We start from the raw sequence: 14526 nt of genomic DNA, 5'->3' as shown, positions 1-14526 counted from the left end.
AATTGGTCAAGAGCCTTCGTTTTTAGCCCGACAATGTTGGGGGTGATTGGGTCGATAGTGGATTGATTTTGCTCCTTTGCTCAATTCCAGCAGTTAAGTAGTTTACTGGTGGTGCTGGTGAATCTTTTACCAATCAACCATTCCCAAGTTGTGCTGGGACACCTTCATCTAACAGATTAGGTAAGGTAGTTGCCAGCACCGATTGAGGTAAATTAGAATAAGTGCTCCGCGATCGAGGGCCTCCTGTAACATCTTCAGTTAAGGTATCCACCTGTGGAGTAATGGGTCCGGCATGGACATTTTGAGGATTATTTCCCGTAGTTTTTCTTTGTTTAGGAGCCGAGGGTATTTCTAGGACTGCGTCCAAAATTTCTGCGTCAGAGAGCTCTGCCTCGATTTCCAATTTCCTCTTCATTTATTTAGAAAAGCATGGGCCATTAAAGGATTGGGGAAGGTTGACTTTCCTATGTCTGCTTTCTTTGTTATTGTCCAGTTTTTTTTTTTTTGCTGGCCACCTTGATTTATTGACTCCCCATGGACCTCAGGTTTTTTTTTAGAAAAAATATTGCCATTGCTGTCTCTTTTGTGTGCGTAGAGCTCACTGGCAGAGTCATTAGGTGTGTTGGATAACGTTTGAGGCTGGAGGAAAGTTTGCATGCGTCCCCCTTCTGACCGAGGGAGGTGTTTGACAGAAACTCTGTAGTTATATTGGATAAGGAGGGTTGCAAAGGAGCAGAGAATGGCGCAGCTGTGTCTCCATCAAGCTCATCAGGCAGTTTGACGCTTTATCTAATGTGGATTTCTACTTCAGTAGTATCTCGAAGGGATCAGCTACTCTGCCGCATCTGGCACCGCTGATAACTGCAATCTGTTTTGAGAAAGATTTTCTGGCTGTACACCGTCATTGTGAGACCGCGGTGCAGAGTGGGTGAGGAGCTCGTGAGGCTTGCCTATGGTTGGTCGACCTGCGGCCGGCAAGCTGAGGTCGGACCCGTGGCGTCCTTCAACCCCGCCGTCACAGCCCCACTCAGCACAGCGGCGGCTTGCTGGTCACATGCAGTCGACGTTTGCGCCGTCAGTGGCAGGGGTAGCACACCAACGGACGGAGCTCAACCCACTCCCCCAGTCAAACCCAGCACCCCCGCAGGTACATGTTGAGCAGGCGGGGAGTGGGTGGCGTTGCACCGGGGGGGGAAATTATATGGCAAATAAAAACATCTTCAGCGCTTACCTCAGGGTCTTAAGGTGAAGCGCCACACTGAAAGGCATCTCTTCCGACGACGGGACAGTCTCCAACAGAAGGGCGGGCAACCGTAGAGCTGGAGGTTAGTGAAACTGGTAAAGCTGCTGTCGCCCCCCCCTTCTTTGCACTGAGAAGCTGCAATTGTGACAGAGTCCAAGTTTTTTCTGATTCTCTGATTGAGAATACTGGCTCCTCAGCACCCGGCCTGAAGGGCAGAGGCAGGTGAGCCGCATTTTCAATGATACGGTCTGTGATTCTAGGGAGCAACAGAGCTCCAAGATCTTCTTGTAAATCCATAGCTCCCTTGCCGCTGTAGACTGCTCTCAGTAAGCCAACCTCACGTGCCGCTCTGCGTGGATGCTGGGGATTTTAACCACAGGCACTGAAAAAAAGACTGCAGGCAGGTAGAAAGGTAGGGACTGCCTTTCTTTTCCTGGCTGCTCCGTGCATGCTGTGTGTCCACCGCATAGGATTCCCCCAACAGCTCCAGGCAGGACCTACAAAATGGCTGAAGGGATCGCTCTGCCGATTTCAGACAAGTCTTCCACACAGCCTCCAAGAAGGGAGGCCTGCCTTAGCGGCTAAAAAAAAAACCAAAAACAAAGCTCACTCCACGTTGAGTCACACAGACGTGTGACAGTACCCCTGATGGAAGAAAACATGTTAAACAAGCGCCTATTGATTACATCCAGATAGTAATGCAGGAGTTACCACCATGTTGGCAATTATATGCCACAGCATTTCCAGTTGTCATGCCAACCACAAAGACTGCTTTTTGTAGCAATTGTTTTAGGGATATTTGGTGGCTTATGCGACCATAAAACAAAGACAGTACAAAAAAGTGAGAGCACACAGGTAAAATATTTGGGTAGGAAAAAGTGCTCTTTGGACAAATAGGACAGTCATATTCCACACTGCAACTATCTGAATGTATTTCCAAAGCAATGAGAAAGTAGGGTTTTCTGGAGTGTGTGTGCATTACATTATTTGCCATCTGTATCTATGACACAATCAGCTGACAAATTTTGTACAGTGCACATGCCTTCAGGACAATCAGTTGGCAGATTTTCTTTTGCACCCGTGAATCACAATTAGAAAGGAGCCCATTTTTAATTCCATTTAGATGACATTTTTGATTAAGTGCCAATTTTTTTGTTGATTTCGATCAGGTGTTCTGATGCATTTGTATAGCACCTTATGTACCATGGGCTGAACACCATTGGGGACCATAGTCCAGGCCAGTGGAGAGACTTTAAAGTGCTTGGGTGTGCTTGGTATGTGTGCAGCCAGATTGGTTTGTGCAGGGTTGGCTACATTCTAATGACTGTTGCAGTGGTTGTGCGCGATCAGTGAAATGTGTGCAGCACGTGGTTGGTGCCAAGTCTGTATTCTGGCTGCAGTGAAGTCTGTGTAGGAAATTGATAGATTATATAGCTGCATCTTATTGTTTGTGTAAGGTTCAGCATATCAGTATGAATGGGTGTCTGATTGCCTGTAGGAGACCCATTGTTACTCGGTGCTTGATGGCCAGGCCTCATCTGTTCGTGGTAGTGGATTTCCAAGTGATAGTCTGACTGGTGCAGAGAATGTTGCATTTGCCTGGATGGGTAGCCCCTTCCTTTTTGCCAAAATGTAGGAATGTTGCCATTTGTGTCAGATGGCCCATTTTCCACGTCCCTTGTCATAGTTCGTGGCAGGAGACACGGTGGTTCCCAACACATTTGTGATTATCACATGGTTCTGTTGTGGGTGTTAAAGGACTAATTTCCAGGTCCCTGGTTATAGTTTGTGACACGAGGCCGAGTACACGCATTTTATGGTGGTTGTACGATTAGCCAGATAATCTGGCCATGCAAAGTCATTATTGCACCCATGTGTGGGAGCACTTTCGCTTTATTCCTAGGGATGCCTCATCTGATCATGTACCATCTTGTGACCCTTACAGGTGGCATGAAATTACCCAACTGTAGTAATAGCGCTATGGGCTCTGCTTTTCTGACACTCAATTTGACACCCAAATGTTGTGGCAAATACTTCTAGGAATGTTACATGCATGTTTTTCCCCTATATGAATATGCTGACCGATCGTGATTTGAAAAATCAAATGTAGAAATTAGTGCTGCTCGCATTGCAGTTTAAAATTACAAAGTAGAAAAATAGTGCATTTATTTTTCTTTTTATTGAACTTTATCCAAAGGAGTGCAATTAGCAATATTTTACATTCTCACTTCACATACAATAAAGTTAGGGGAAGATTAAGATGCAGTTTTTATTTCATTGGATGTATACATGGCTCTCCAACTGCATTGGCATTTGATGTATACTCAATTGTATCATGAATTACTCCAAACATTATGAGCTCTCAATTTGTTTTCAGAGGGGACTCAACAGTACACTTAAAAATAATCTGGTTCGATTCACATAGTGTCTTCATATATCTTTTTTTGTTAATTTTCAATACACAACAAAATCTAAATATATAAAACTCATGCATCTGCAATTGGAGACGAGTAATGAAAATAGCCACTATTTTGAAATGTGTATAAGGTTCGGACAGAGGGCAAATTATTAGACCAGTAAGAGTGCTGTATGTGCATAAGATCCAGGATTTGTGACGTCGTGTTTTCACTACATGTGAATTATGTTCAGTTAATAGTGTTAACTCATTAATAAAGATACGGTTAATGAGCCTAGATCTCATAGCAACAAGTCCATGGTCATAGTACGTTTGTAGATCTCAATAGCATTATTTTTGAAGAAATCAGATGTTTTGAATCATAGGTAGTCCTTAAGGAGTTTATACATTTGTGCACCAACTCACCACTGCCCCCCCCCAAATACACAACTTTAGTCTTCATCAGTTTCTCCAATAATTTCATCCTGCCCTTTCTTCCAGTACACCATTACTAACCCTTTATCAACTAGTGGACAGAAAAGAAGACATACTTGATACATAATGTTTTGTAGCTCAGGAACAGATATTGGTAACAAATGATGGCATCACATCAATTAAAGCTGGGAGGTATAAACTCTTGAAATTCAATAAAAACGAGTTGAATCAACATTATGATTAAACAGTTTGATGCACAAAACCCCAACAATTGGAGCAAAAACGTAATATGTGCCGATTTAATAGCACAAACCCACAGAAGTTCGGCCGGTGCTGAAAGTTACACAACCGTAACTATAATGCCAACTTAACTAACAACTGACATAACGGGGCAGGAGGGATACGTTCCAATGGTGCATCATTGCTTGGCATACTACAGACTTGTCCATGTTAAACACCAACTTCAATCTACCTGCAAGATAACAAATGAGTAAGATTAACTTTAACTTACATTCCATTAGTCGCGGGCTGGCAACACGGTTCCGGCACATCTCTTCTGAGGCAATGGCCACCATGGAAAGGGAGCAGGGACTACATGTAGTTCCCCAATCCACGGCAGCAATCTTCGTTTGTAATCTCCACCACCCCCTCCACCACCACCCCGACCACCAACCCTCTAACGTCCAAGTAGAGAAACATCAAACATGTTCTCAACTTAAAGACTTAGTGTACTGGTATAACAAGACAGGATGCTAATAGCAATAAACCCTCCAAACAAGGGCATTACAAGGGTATTAATGCCCAGGTGAGTTGGCTTAAGGAAAATGATTAGTCCAAGACTTGCCTCCACTGTTCCGATAAGTGAGGAAAGCATTCTCCAAGCAAAACCTGTTAGTGTGCAGGTTTTTGACCTATGTAAACTACTCACTTTGTTCGGTCCGTATTGCACCCACCAAACTATTCCTGACGCATTAAGGAGGACACCGCTTAAAACTACATTGAGAACTTTTTAAAAAATGTATAATATTTGCATTTGATGCTGGTCGCCAAAGGCTTTAGAATTAATTCCATCGGCTACATACATTGTAATTCAAAAGCCACTCTTTGTAAGCACTCACCTTTTCAAAACTGAAGCCTTTATCTTGATTTTTCCCAATTAAAGGTTATAGCGCTAGTTGTCCAATAAAGCAGAGACAATGTTCAAGAAGGATGTACCACCACAAGCATTTACATTGAGGCAATCAAGTAGTCCTCTTGCTCCCAAAAGAACAGGTTGCTTCAATTAATCACATTTTTTTCCTGTTAATTTTTAAGGTGACATGCTCCAGATACACTATAAAACTTTATTTAAAAAAAACAGTAATCAATGCATCACAGTGTACACCAAAAGTAACAAAACAACCAAGTTTTCAAATGGATCCAGATTAACCAAGTCAGATGGACTCTTTATTAGTCTTAATAGAAACAGTGCCCATGGGAATTTTAACCTGATTCTTACACTTTCTACAATTGTTTCATGAGACACTCACCAATCTTTTGGTTAGTATTGGATTCGTTTTAAATACAAGATACTGAACAATATATTTTTCACCTACTTTGAGTTGCAAGGTGACCAAATCAGTTGTCCGTCAAAACATAAGTACATAACATGAATCAGAAGCTTTTACAAAATGCTGTACATATTAAGATTTTTAGCCTCAAAGGCTTCCTCCCTTTGCAGTCACTAAAGAATATATTGAAACAAAACTTTTATATAAACAGTTTATTTACTCTAAACAGCAACACAGACAAAAACGCCATATAAACACAAAAAGGAAGTGATGCAGAAGCAAGATGCCAGCTGACTTTGGATCTCTGGGGCTCTTAAGCAATACAACCTAATTTCCGGAACGTCAAAAAAATGTAAGGGGGGGGGGGAAGAGGAGGGGGGTAGAGATTATGTTTTTCTTTTCATACAGCCAGCTACAGGCTAATAAAGTTCTAAACATTGTAAAGCATGCCTGCATCAGATGGAAAAGTAAACTATAGGTACTAGTGAATTTATAGAAGTATAAAAGTTTATAATTTTACAGCAGTTGAAATACTGACATCAATATTAAAATAAAAGCAAGTTTTACATCATAACAATCAAAAATACAAAAGACTGAAGGAAGAGACCCTGTATGAAAAACTGGGGGCAATTCAGCAAATTTAGAACTGTATACAAGTGGCGAATATGGAAAATGGCACACATATGATCCCCCTCCCCTAAGTGAATATTAATTGTACATAGCATCTTTAGATTTTGCAAAAAGTTTGTAAACAAGTTCTTGCCAAACCAATCCCTTCCTTTTTTAAGTTTTTTTTTGTAAGATGCCACAATGGTGCTTATGATGGGGCAAATTTCTTGGCTTGTGCTCGAACCCTCTTTTCGTATTCCACTCTGTTTTGGCTGATGGAAAAAAAAAAGAAAATATAATTTCAAATGCAACAAGGGTCAAAACCAACACACTCTGGCCATAATTAAATATTCCATCAAGGCAGCCCAGTCAGGTTGCATGCAGCCAAGAATTATATTTTAGTTTGCCTACTGGTTATTGCAGCGCAGATTGACAACGCATGTAGATTGTTATTTTATTCCAGTTACTATCACTGTGAAACACGTGGCACAATGCATCCGTACTGGGAGACTACGTTCATTCAAATTGCGTTCAAAGCTACATCCATTCTGATTTGGGGTGGGGTTTAGGGGGTATGTTCAGAGACCAGGATAGACTGGCCTTCGTCCATATGCAAGTGTGGCATGTTGGACTTGCCTTTGAAATCAGCACCAATGCAGACAGGAAACATTACCAATCCTCCTGAAATAAAACCTCACTAGACCTCCTGTAGGAGGATTACAAGATGGTATAAGTTAATTATGGTCAAAGACAGGGAGAATTTGACAATATAAAGATATTTCATGGCTTAAACATTCACTTTAATATTCCTTCACAACTGCCAAAAAACCTACGACATTACTTTGCATTTATTTATTGGACATTTGTCTAGCGCATACACAGGTGTTTCCAGGTGCCACAAGGTGTGCTTTGGAGAGGACACAGCCAGCGCTGTTGGGGGGGGAGGTCGTTTGGCGATGGGAATCAAAAAAGTATAACACCAAAAACAGGTATATTGGCCTTGAGACACTGCTTGGAGAAGCATTTGACCTGCAGAGAATTGGAGCCAGAAGACTGAACAGCTCTGGCCGGCAGGTGGTATTTTTTTGAGGGGAAGCTGGATGTAAAAAGGTCCCAGGCCCCAGACAGTCTTGTGGGTGATGCAACAGGTTTTCAATTTTGATCTGCAAGGTCACCAGGAGCCAGCGGAGATTTTAGGGCTGGAGAGATGCGATCACTGGGCTTGAGGCCAAGGATAAGCTGAAGGGAAGAAAGAGGTAGGTTGAGGAAGAGGCTTTTGCAGTAGTCAAGCCTAGAGAGAACTGGGGCTCTGGAGACATTGAGTTTCTGGAGGAAGGGGACGCAAGGTAGAATGCCCCTGAAGTGCAACTGAATTGGGACTTCTTGGCAATGCCCATGATACGTAGAGAGTCAAAGAGGATCCCAAGGTTTTTTGCCTCACAAGTGGGTGAAGTGAGAGGACTCCCCACCCCCAAATGTCTGGCCAGAGTAGACAGTTGGGGGCAAGGAGCAGGCATCCCATTGAGAAGGATCTGTTTTACTGGTATTAAGGCAGAGAACAATGCCCAATTAGCAGTCAGGTATGAGGGAGGAGGTAGGGGGAAGGCAGCTTGAAAGAGCAGTGTGTCATCTGTGTAAACTGAAATGAGGGAGAAAGTGGAAATCTGGTGGGCCAACTAGCTGTTGAAGAGCCAAGGTGATCGGATAGAGACCTGAGGGACGCCACATGTCGTGTTTGGTGACGGAGAGAAAAAGGCATCTACGCACATTCCACCCTCTAGTGGTGGACAGAGTAGATTTGCCAGGAATGCCACCGTTTAGTCCCATTTTTGGAAACAGCATCACTGTGTGCAGGAACTCACAATGGAGTACAACAATCTGAGGGTGTATTCGCTCAAATGTATGCCTGAGCAGTTGCACGGGCGCAGTGATGCATAGTACCTACTAAAGGAGGTTTCCTGTCACAATAGGGTGATATGGTGGGTCCATTGCATTCTAAACCAATGCAAGCATAAGTTGTTACTAACCACTGCTTTCAATTGGATGTTCCCCTCACATATTCCTCATCTTATGATCATTATCTCTCCAGCTTTGCAACATTTATTCAACAGAGGGTGCTATGTGCAGGGTCAAGTTAACGTCCCTTGAGGGCCTCCAATGGTAGACCTCACCATCACTATAAGTAGCACACGCAGCACCCAATAGCTTCAGTTCTGTCCCCCACCCACCTTCTGAAGAGCAATTACCAGGCATACCCTAGAGCATAGGCTGCCAGAAATCATAGCGCAAGAACATGCAAATTGTATGGAAGGGTAGGTTGGGCGGGGCGATTAGAACTATGTGAGATGACCATCCAATCAATAACATTACCAAGGGTAAGGCACTTGTCTTCGAATGAATTGTACCTTCCCATGTATTTCTCATTTTATGATAGACTCCCAAAGCAGCAATAGTTTGGATCCAACCATGTCCCAAATGGACAGCTTTTGCAAAGTGTCCTCCCTGACTGGAAGATGAACCCAAACAGTAACTGCTTAAAAATGTACAGATACACAACCAAGTAGCCACTGAACAAATGTCCTTGTTTGGGACACCTTATGAAAAACAGCAGAGGTTGCCATGCCCCTTGTGGAATGTGCCCTTAAGCCTTCCAGCAGGTCCTTGCCCACTAATCTGCAGCATTCGCCAATAGCCAGGCTAATCAATCTGGATATTGTTCGTTTAGTACCCGCAAGGCCCAATTTGGGACCATTACAGCCAATAAATAGTTGGGTCATCGTGGCGAAATTTAGCCATTCTGGAAATCTAGAAACTGAAAGCCCTTTTGGTTACAGTTTATGTAGGCTCTCCTCCTTTCCTGGATGAGGAGGTGGATAAAAGGTTGGTAAGTTAATTTTGTGACAAGTGGACGTCAGAGACTACCTTTGGTAAAAACAAAGGTTTTACATTGAGAATCTCTCAACACCGTATGAGGAGGTTTGCAAGAAAGAGCCTGCAACTCGCTTACCCTGCGGGCTGACGTTCTTGCAATAAGCAAAACAGTTTTTAATGTCAAGGGTGTTAAATGAAATGAGTGTAAGGGCTCAAAGGAAATGCATGTTAAGATGTCCCATACAGGTACACGGAGTGGAACTGGTGGGTATACATTAGTAAGGCCTTCTAAGAATTGGACAATCAGAGGGACCTTAAAATAGGACTCCTCTGAGGAGCGCTTGACAATGGAAAATGCTGCTAAGGAACCCTTAATAGGTCCAGTCTGGAGCCCCAGATTTGCTTAACAGAAAGGAAGCGTGCGTCATAGAAATGGATCCAAATTCATATCCCTGCATCAGTTGCTGCTTATTCCAACAGCTACAGAACAAAGATTTAGTTGCTGGCCTACAGGTTGAAAGCAAAATCTCCATTAGACCATCCGGGATATCCCAATCCTTGTATCTCAACCGCTAAGAAACCATGTGTGAAGGCCGAGTGTCTTGACCTCTGGATGGAGAACCCAACCTTCCTCTTGCAAGATAATATCCTTTGTGAAAGACGTATTGAGGGCAGATGGACAAGTCCAGAAGGTCCCCTGGACCAAACCGGAGTAATTAGGATCATGGATTTCCCCAAACTTCCTCAACCTCCCAATCACATGAGTAATGACCGGGACTGGAAGAAATGCATACAGGGGTGGAAAATCCCTGCCCACCACGAACAAGTCTCCTAGTGCAATACTGTTCGCACTTCCGGTTGACCCCAGTCGCGAACAAATCCACTAGAGGGGTTCCCTGATCGAGGAAGATCTCACTTCCTGAGCTAGTTCCCACTCATGGGAGACTGCTCTGCCTGCCTAGAGCGTCAGCCACTGTGTTCTGCACTCTGGCTAGGTGAACTGCTGACAGGTTCCTTCTTGTAGCACCCCAAACCATAGCTGCATTGCCTCTCTGTAGAGGTAGTACATAGCCACTGTGTTGTCAGTCATTATTGGGACATTCTTTCACCGTACAGAGGCCAGGAAGGCTTGTAGCACTAGTCTGATTACCCTCAGCTCCAAAAGATTGATATGCAGTTTGGACTCTGATCAAGACCAACGGCCACCAATTGTCAGATAGTTGGTGTGGGCTCCCCACCCAGTGAGTGAGGCATCCATCAATGCCATTAGCTCAGAACATGGTTGCCAAAAAGATTCTCCCTTGAGAATATGGCCTTTGAAAGCCCACCACAGAAGGTCCTGACCAACTCTGCCCAGAACTTGCAGGTGGTCCGACATCTTGCCTGATAACTGGGACCACTGTGTCCTGAGAGCCCATTGGAGGGATATCCTTCTCAGGCGAGCCTCTGGCACCAGGAAAATGAAGGATGCCATGAGACCGAGCTACCTCAGAAAATTCAAGGCCGGAAGATTCTGAGCACTCTGGAGTTTGGTAACCATCTGCAGAATGTGTTGAGCCCTCACCTCAGGTGGTGACGCTCCCGCTGCCCCCCTCCCCGCCCCTGGGGAAGTATCCAGGACTGCTCCAATAAATTGGAGTCTTTGGGATGTATCATGTGGGCCTTCAGGAATTTGAGGGAGAAGCCCAATCTGTGGAGCGAGTGGCAGGTTACGCTGAGATGTTGCAGGGCTTGTTCGGGTGAACAAGCACTGATCAACCAATCTTCCAGGTAGGGGTAGACGCAAACTCCCCCCATCCCCTGAGACTTGCTGTCACCACCACTTCACTTGGTGAAAACCCTCAGGCAGAGGCCAGCCTGAATGCTACCTTTTGGTCCTTGGGTTTCTGATTAGAGTTTCCCTCTACCCAGTAGTACATGCTGCCAGAGCAGCATTATAAGTTAACCATCTTTGGAACCCAGTCCTAATTGAACCATTGTGATGGTATTTGGGGCACCTAATGCCGCTGTACGTTCACTACATGTGACATTTTCCCACAGCAGTCGTTGCCTCGGGATTTCATCCTGACTCGATACAGCGTCCGTTCTTACGGCCATCCAGTGTATAGACGTTGACCGACTTACTGCACTGTACTGTGGTGAGTTGCACCCTGTTTTCGACCATTCACTCTTCTTCCCTTAATTACACGGGACCTCTGCACTAACCCTACTTGCTGATCTTGTTTGTAGACTCAACTACTCTTATATCTCTACGACCAGTTCAACTTCCCTCATGCCATACTGTGTACTCCTCCCTACAGGTGAAACAAACCCAACTCACCCTTTCTGAATATGTTTATGAGCACATGGTGGGCACATATCGGGTCCTTCTTTTCACTATACCCTGGCTTAAGTACTCTGCTCTTTACCACCGTCCTAGCATCTTGCGATTTATACTGCTGGAAGAGTGTTCTACTGACATTGAAATGTCTTTTTCCCTTCCGTTTCCTTTAATTGTTGAAAACAGTCCAATTAGGCCCTTTTGAAGAGGGACTCCTCGGAACGCGTCGGCCACTTCACAATTGGACATCACTTTTTGCATCATTTATTGCTTCTTCGCAGTTTTAATATGTTATATGTTACAAATTATTCTTTGCAATTAGAAGTGCCTCTAGGCACATTTTTTCTCTATGCCAAATAAATTGCTATGTTTTCAGTTTACACATTGTTATATCTACATGTTTGAACGCCCTTTGTGGCATCTAATTAGTGTTCAGGGGACGGGAGGGTCCCACTTTTGGGTCCTTTCTCACTTCTCTTTACTGATTTAGGCTTTGTGCCAAGGCCTTTGTTCCTCCCGCGCACCTGAAAATTCTTGAACCAGCATTGCTGGATTGTGATTTACTATTTGAAGTCTACCTACGATTACTAGGTGTGCACCACTGACCCCCCTTTTTTACGCTGAGGTGTTCCCAGGCTTGCTCGGGTGAAGGAGCCATGATCAGCTAATCATTCAGGTAGGGGGTAGGCATGAATCCCCTCTCGAGACTCGCTGCCACTACTGCCATAAACTTGAAGACTCTCGGGGAGGAGGTCAGTCGAATGGCAGAACTCAAAACTGAAAATGAGAACCACCAACTGCGAATCTCAGGTACTTTGTGCTCCAGATGGATTGGCACATGAAAGTAAGCATTGTTAGGGAGAATTCTCAAATGTGCCAATTCCCTCCACCTTAAAGACCCCTAGCAACTTTGCTGGATTTTGAGGACGTGTTTGTTTTAACCTGGCGAGAGTGACTTTCTCACCCTCATGTATTTTAAAGTGATTTTGTACCCGTTTCTTTTTGGTTATGGAGACTAACCAACCCCATAGGCATCATCTTTTACAATTGTCTCACACAGCACCTTCAGTGCAGTGACACAGGGAAGACTTAGATTTCCCAAGGTTTAAATACCTTCTCTGGGATAAACTACTGTTTCCCAGAGCAGTAAAGTGAAATTGACTTTACATACTTGCTAGACCCAGCACACCCTATCGTACAATAGAGCGCGGAGGGGCTACTTCGAATCCCCCCCTGTCTCTAATTGCTCATGTAACATTTTTGTGTTACCCTTTCCTCAATTGACTGGCTGGTGGCAGTGGTTTTGTTAGGAAGTACCTAGGTTTGCATTTAGTGCAACAGTTCACAGACCCAGTAATGTTAACCGCTGGAGCCATCTTTTTCAAAATGGCGTCCAGCCATCCTTGCCAAAATGGTCCCCGGTCTTTATTTTTCACCATGTCTTTGTGGAAAGGTCCTTCTAAAGTTTTTCTATGCGTGCCAAGCCAGGTTTGGTCTCTTTGTTCATTCGCCTTTGACGGGTTTCAGGAGTGAAACCCACCTCTGGCTCCAGAGTTTCTGGGGAAGGGAGGGAGATGCCCGAAAACTCACTGTGCTTAGTCTCCTAGGAGACCCAAATGCACTCTGGTGATTGGCTGACTGTCTGGCTGGCAAGGACAGCCACCCTGCTGGGTGAGTGACAGCTAGGCTGGAATGAATGTGAGAGAACTGAACAAAAGGAGAGTCTCTTGCCTTAGAAGGCAGAGTCGACCACTGGACGAAGGAACCAAAGAGCTTGAAGAGGACACCTTCTGCAACTCCTGGACCGTTGGTTTGCCCGGTGAATCCCTGCTGCAGTGACCACTTGCCAAGTTTGCATCGACAGAAGCCCCTGCAAGGACGACTTCTCCCTTTGAGTTGGTGGGACCAATCAACTCCAAAGTAAGCCACCTGGACACCCGTCTCAGAGCTGGTTGAATTTCCTCATTGCTGCAGGAACCGAACAGCCAGGGAGAGGGACACCAGATTGTGTGTGTTACTTTTGAGTAAAGCTTTTGGAAGATCCTCCAGACTCTCACGAAGCAGGACTGACCAAGCCTGAGCCCCCACCCCCTTAGCAGAGTGCAGGACGCCAGACATGAGGACAGTCTACCTTGACAGCCAGGAACCACGCTTATTGCCATTTGCTGTACCGTAAGGAGCTGAAACGCAAATAGCCACTGAAAGTAAAGTTTGCCTGTGCCAGTACAGGAGTCCCCGACATCCTCCCTCTTGTCCCCACGACCAGTGAGATCTGCAGAGCTGCACAGGACCAGAAGTCATCAGCTGCATCTTTTCTTCTTTACCAAGGTATTGTAAAACAAGTCTAAGAACTTGCCTCTTACTATAGAAGTGCTTGTAACTTAGACAACTCACAAGTCTAATCAGCTTGTGGCCCTACATTTGATTCTTTTTATCAACGACTCCTAAGAACATATGCAAAGACTTTTCCATTACTTACCAGAAGTGCTTTATCCTATCCAAGACTTTTGCCCATTGAATTGAATGACTCTTCTAGTGATCTCTAAAAGTATCTGCACTGCTTAAGAATATTTGTGGTCTCTTGTGTTCCAATAACCCTTGCCTTTTACCAACTTTTAAAGAGTATTCTGAATGCCAACAGTAAGGTATTAATGCCCTCAGCACCATTGTTACTGACGTCACCTGTGGGTGTAGGTTGTGTCTGTGTGCCATCCCAAAAGGGCCTTGTCCGATTCAGAAACTCAAAGCGTACAGTATTTAAGTATATTTGTGTGCTACTGTTTCATTGCTCCCTTCCGAAGAAGGCTTTATAACTGACAAATTATTAATTGTTTATGCAAGAAACCTTGCGTGAACGAGTTTGAATACCTAACTGAACCTTTGTGCAACTCCACCACAGCTCACATTTCCCCTCTTGAGATGAGCTTGACTGCTCAACATGTTACCAAAACTGTGGTACAAGCTTATACCAAAGGTTGGGTTGCCTATACCTGTAGTCAGTGTTGTTTGTAGTGTTCCCAGAAGGTACTGGGTTCAAACTTTGCCTAACAAGCATCCCGAAGATCCAATGATACCAGCCAGTCTTGGAGTTGTACAGACTGAA

The 14526-nt window shown here is 44.4% G+C and overlaps 1 protein-coding gene across 4 annotated transcripts in view; it reads right to left on the bottom strand.

The window, feature by feature from the left end:
• Nucleotides 1–5491: 5491 nt before the first annotated feature.
• UBE2I (ubiquitin conjugating enzyme E2 I) overlaps nucleotides 5492–14526 on the bottom strand; it is a 271849-nt gene continuing 262814 nt past the window's right edge. For all 4 annotated transcript variants that reach the window (XM_069647196.1, XM_069647198.1, XM_069647197.1 and 1 more), the window contains one exon: nucleotides 5492–6504. In XM_069647196.1, the coding sequence (XP_069503297.1) occupies nucleotides 6441–6504 (64 nt within the window). In that variant the 3' untranslated portion in view covers nucleotides 5492–6440. The remainder of the gene's footprint in view (nucleotides 6505–14526) is intronic.

This window comes from Ambystoma mexicanum, chromosome 2q, assembly GCF_040938575.1.
Source record: "Ambystoma mexicanum isolate Mex_15411 chromosome 2q, UKY_AmexF1_1, whole genome shotgun sequence".
NCBI lineage: Eukaryota > Metazoa > Chordata > Amphibia > Caudata > Ambystomatidae > Ambystoma > Ambystoma mexicanum.
The sequence above is the reverse complement of the archived record's forward strand: the minus strand, read 5'-3'. Positions and strand labels throughout refer to the sequence as shown.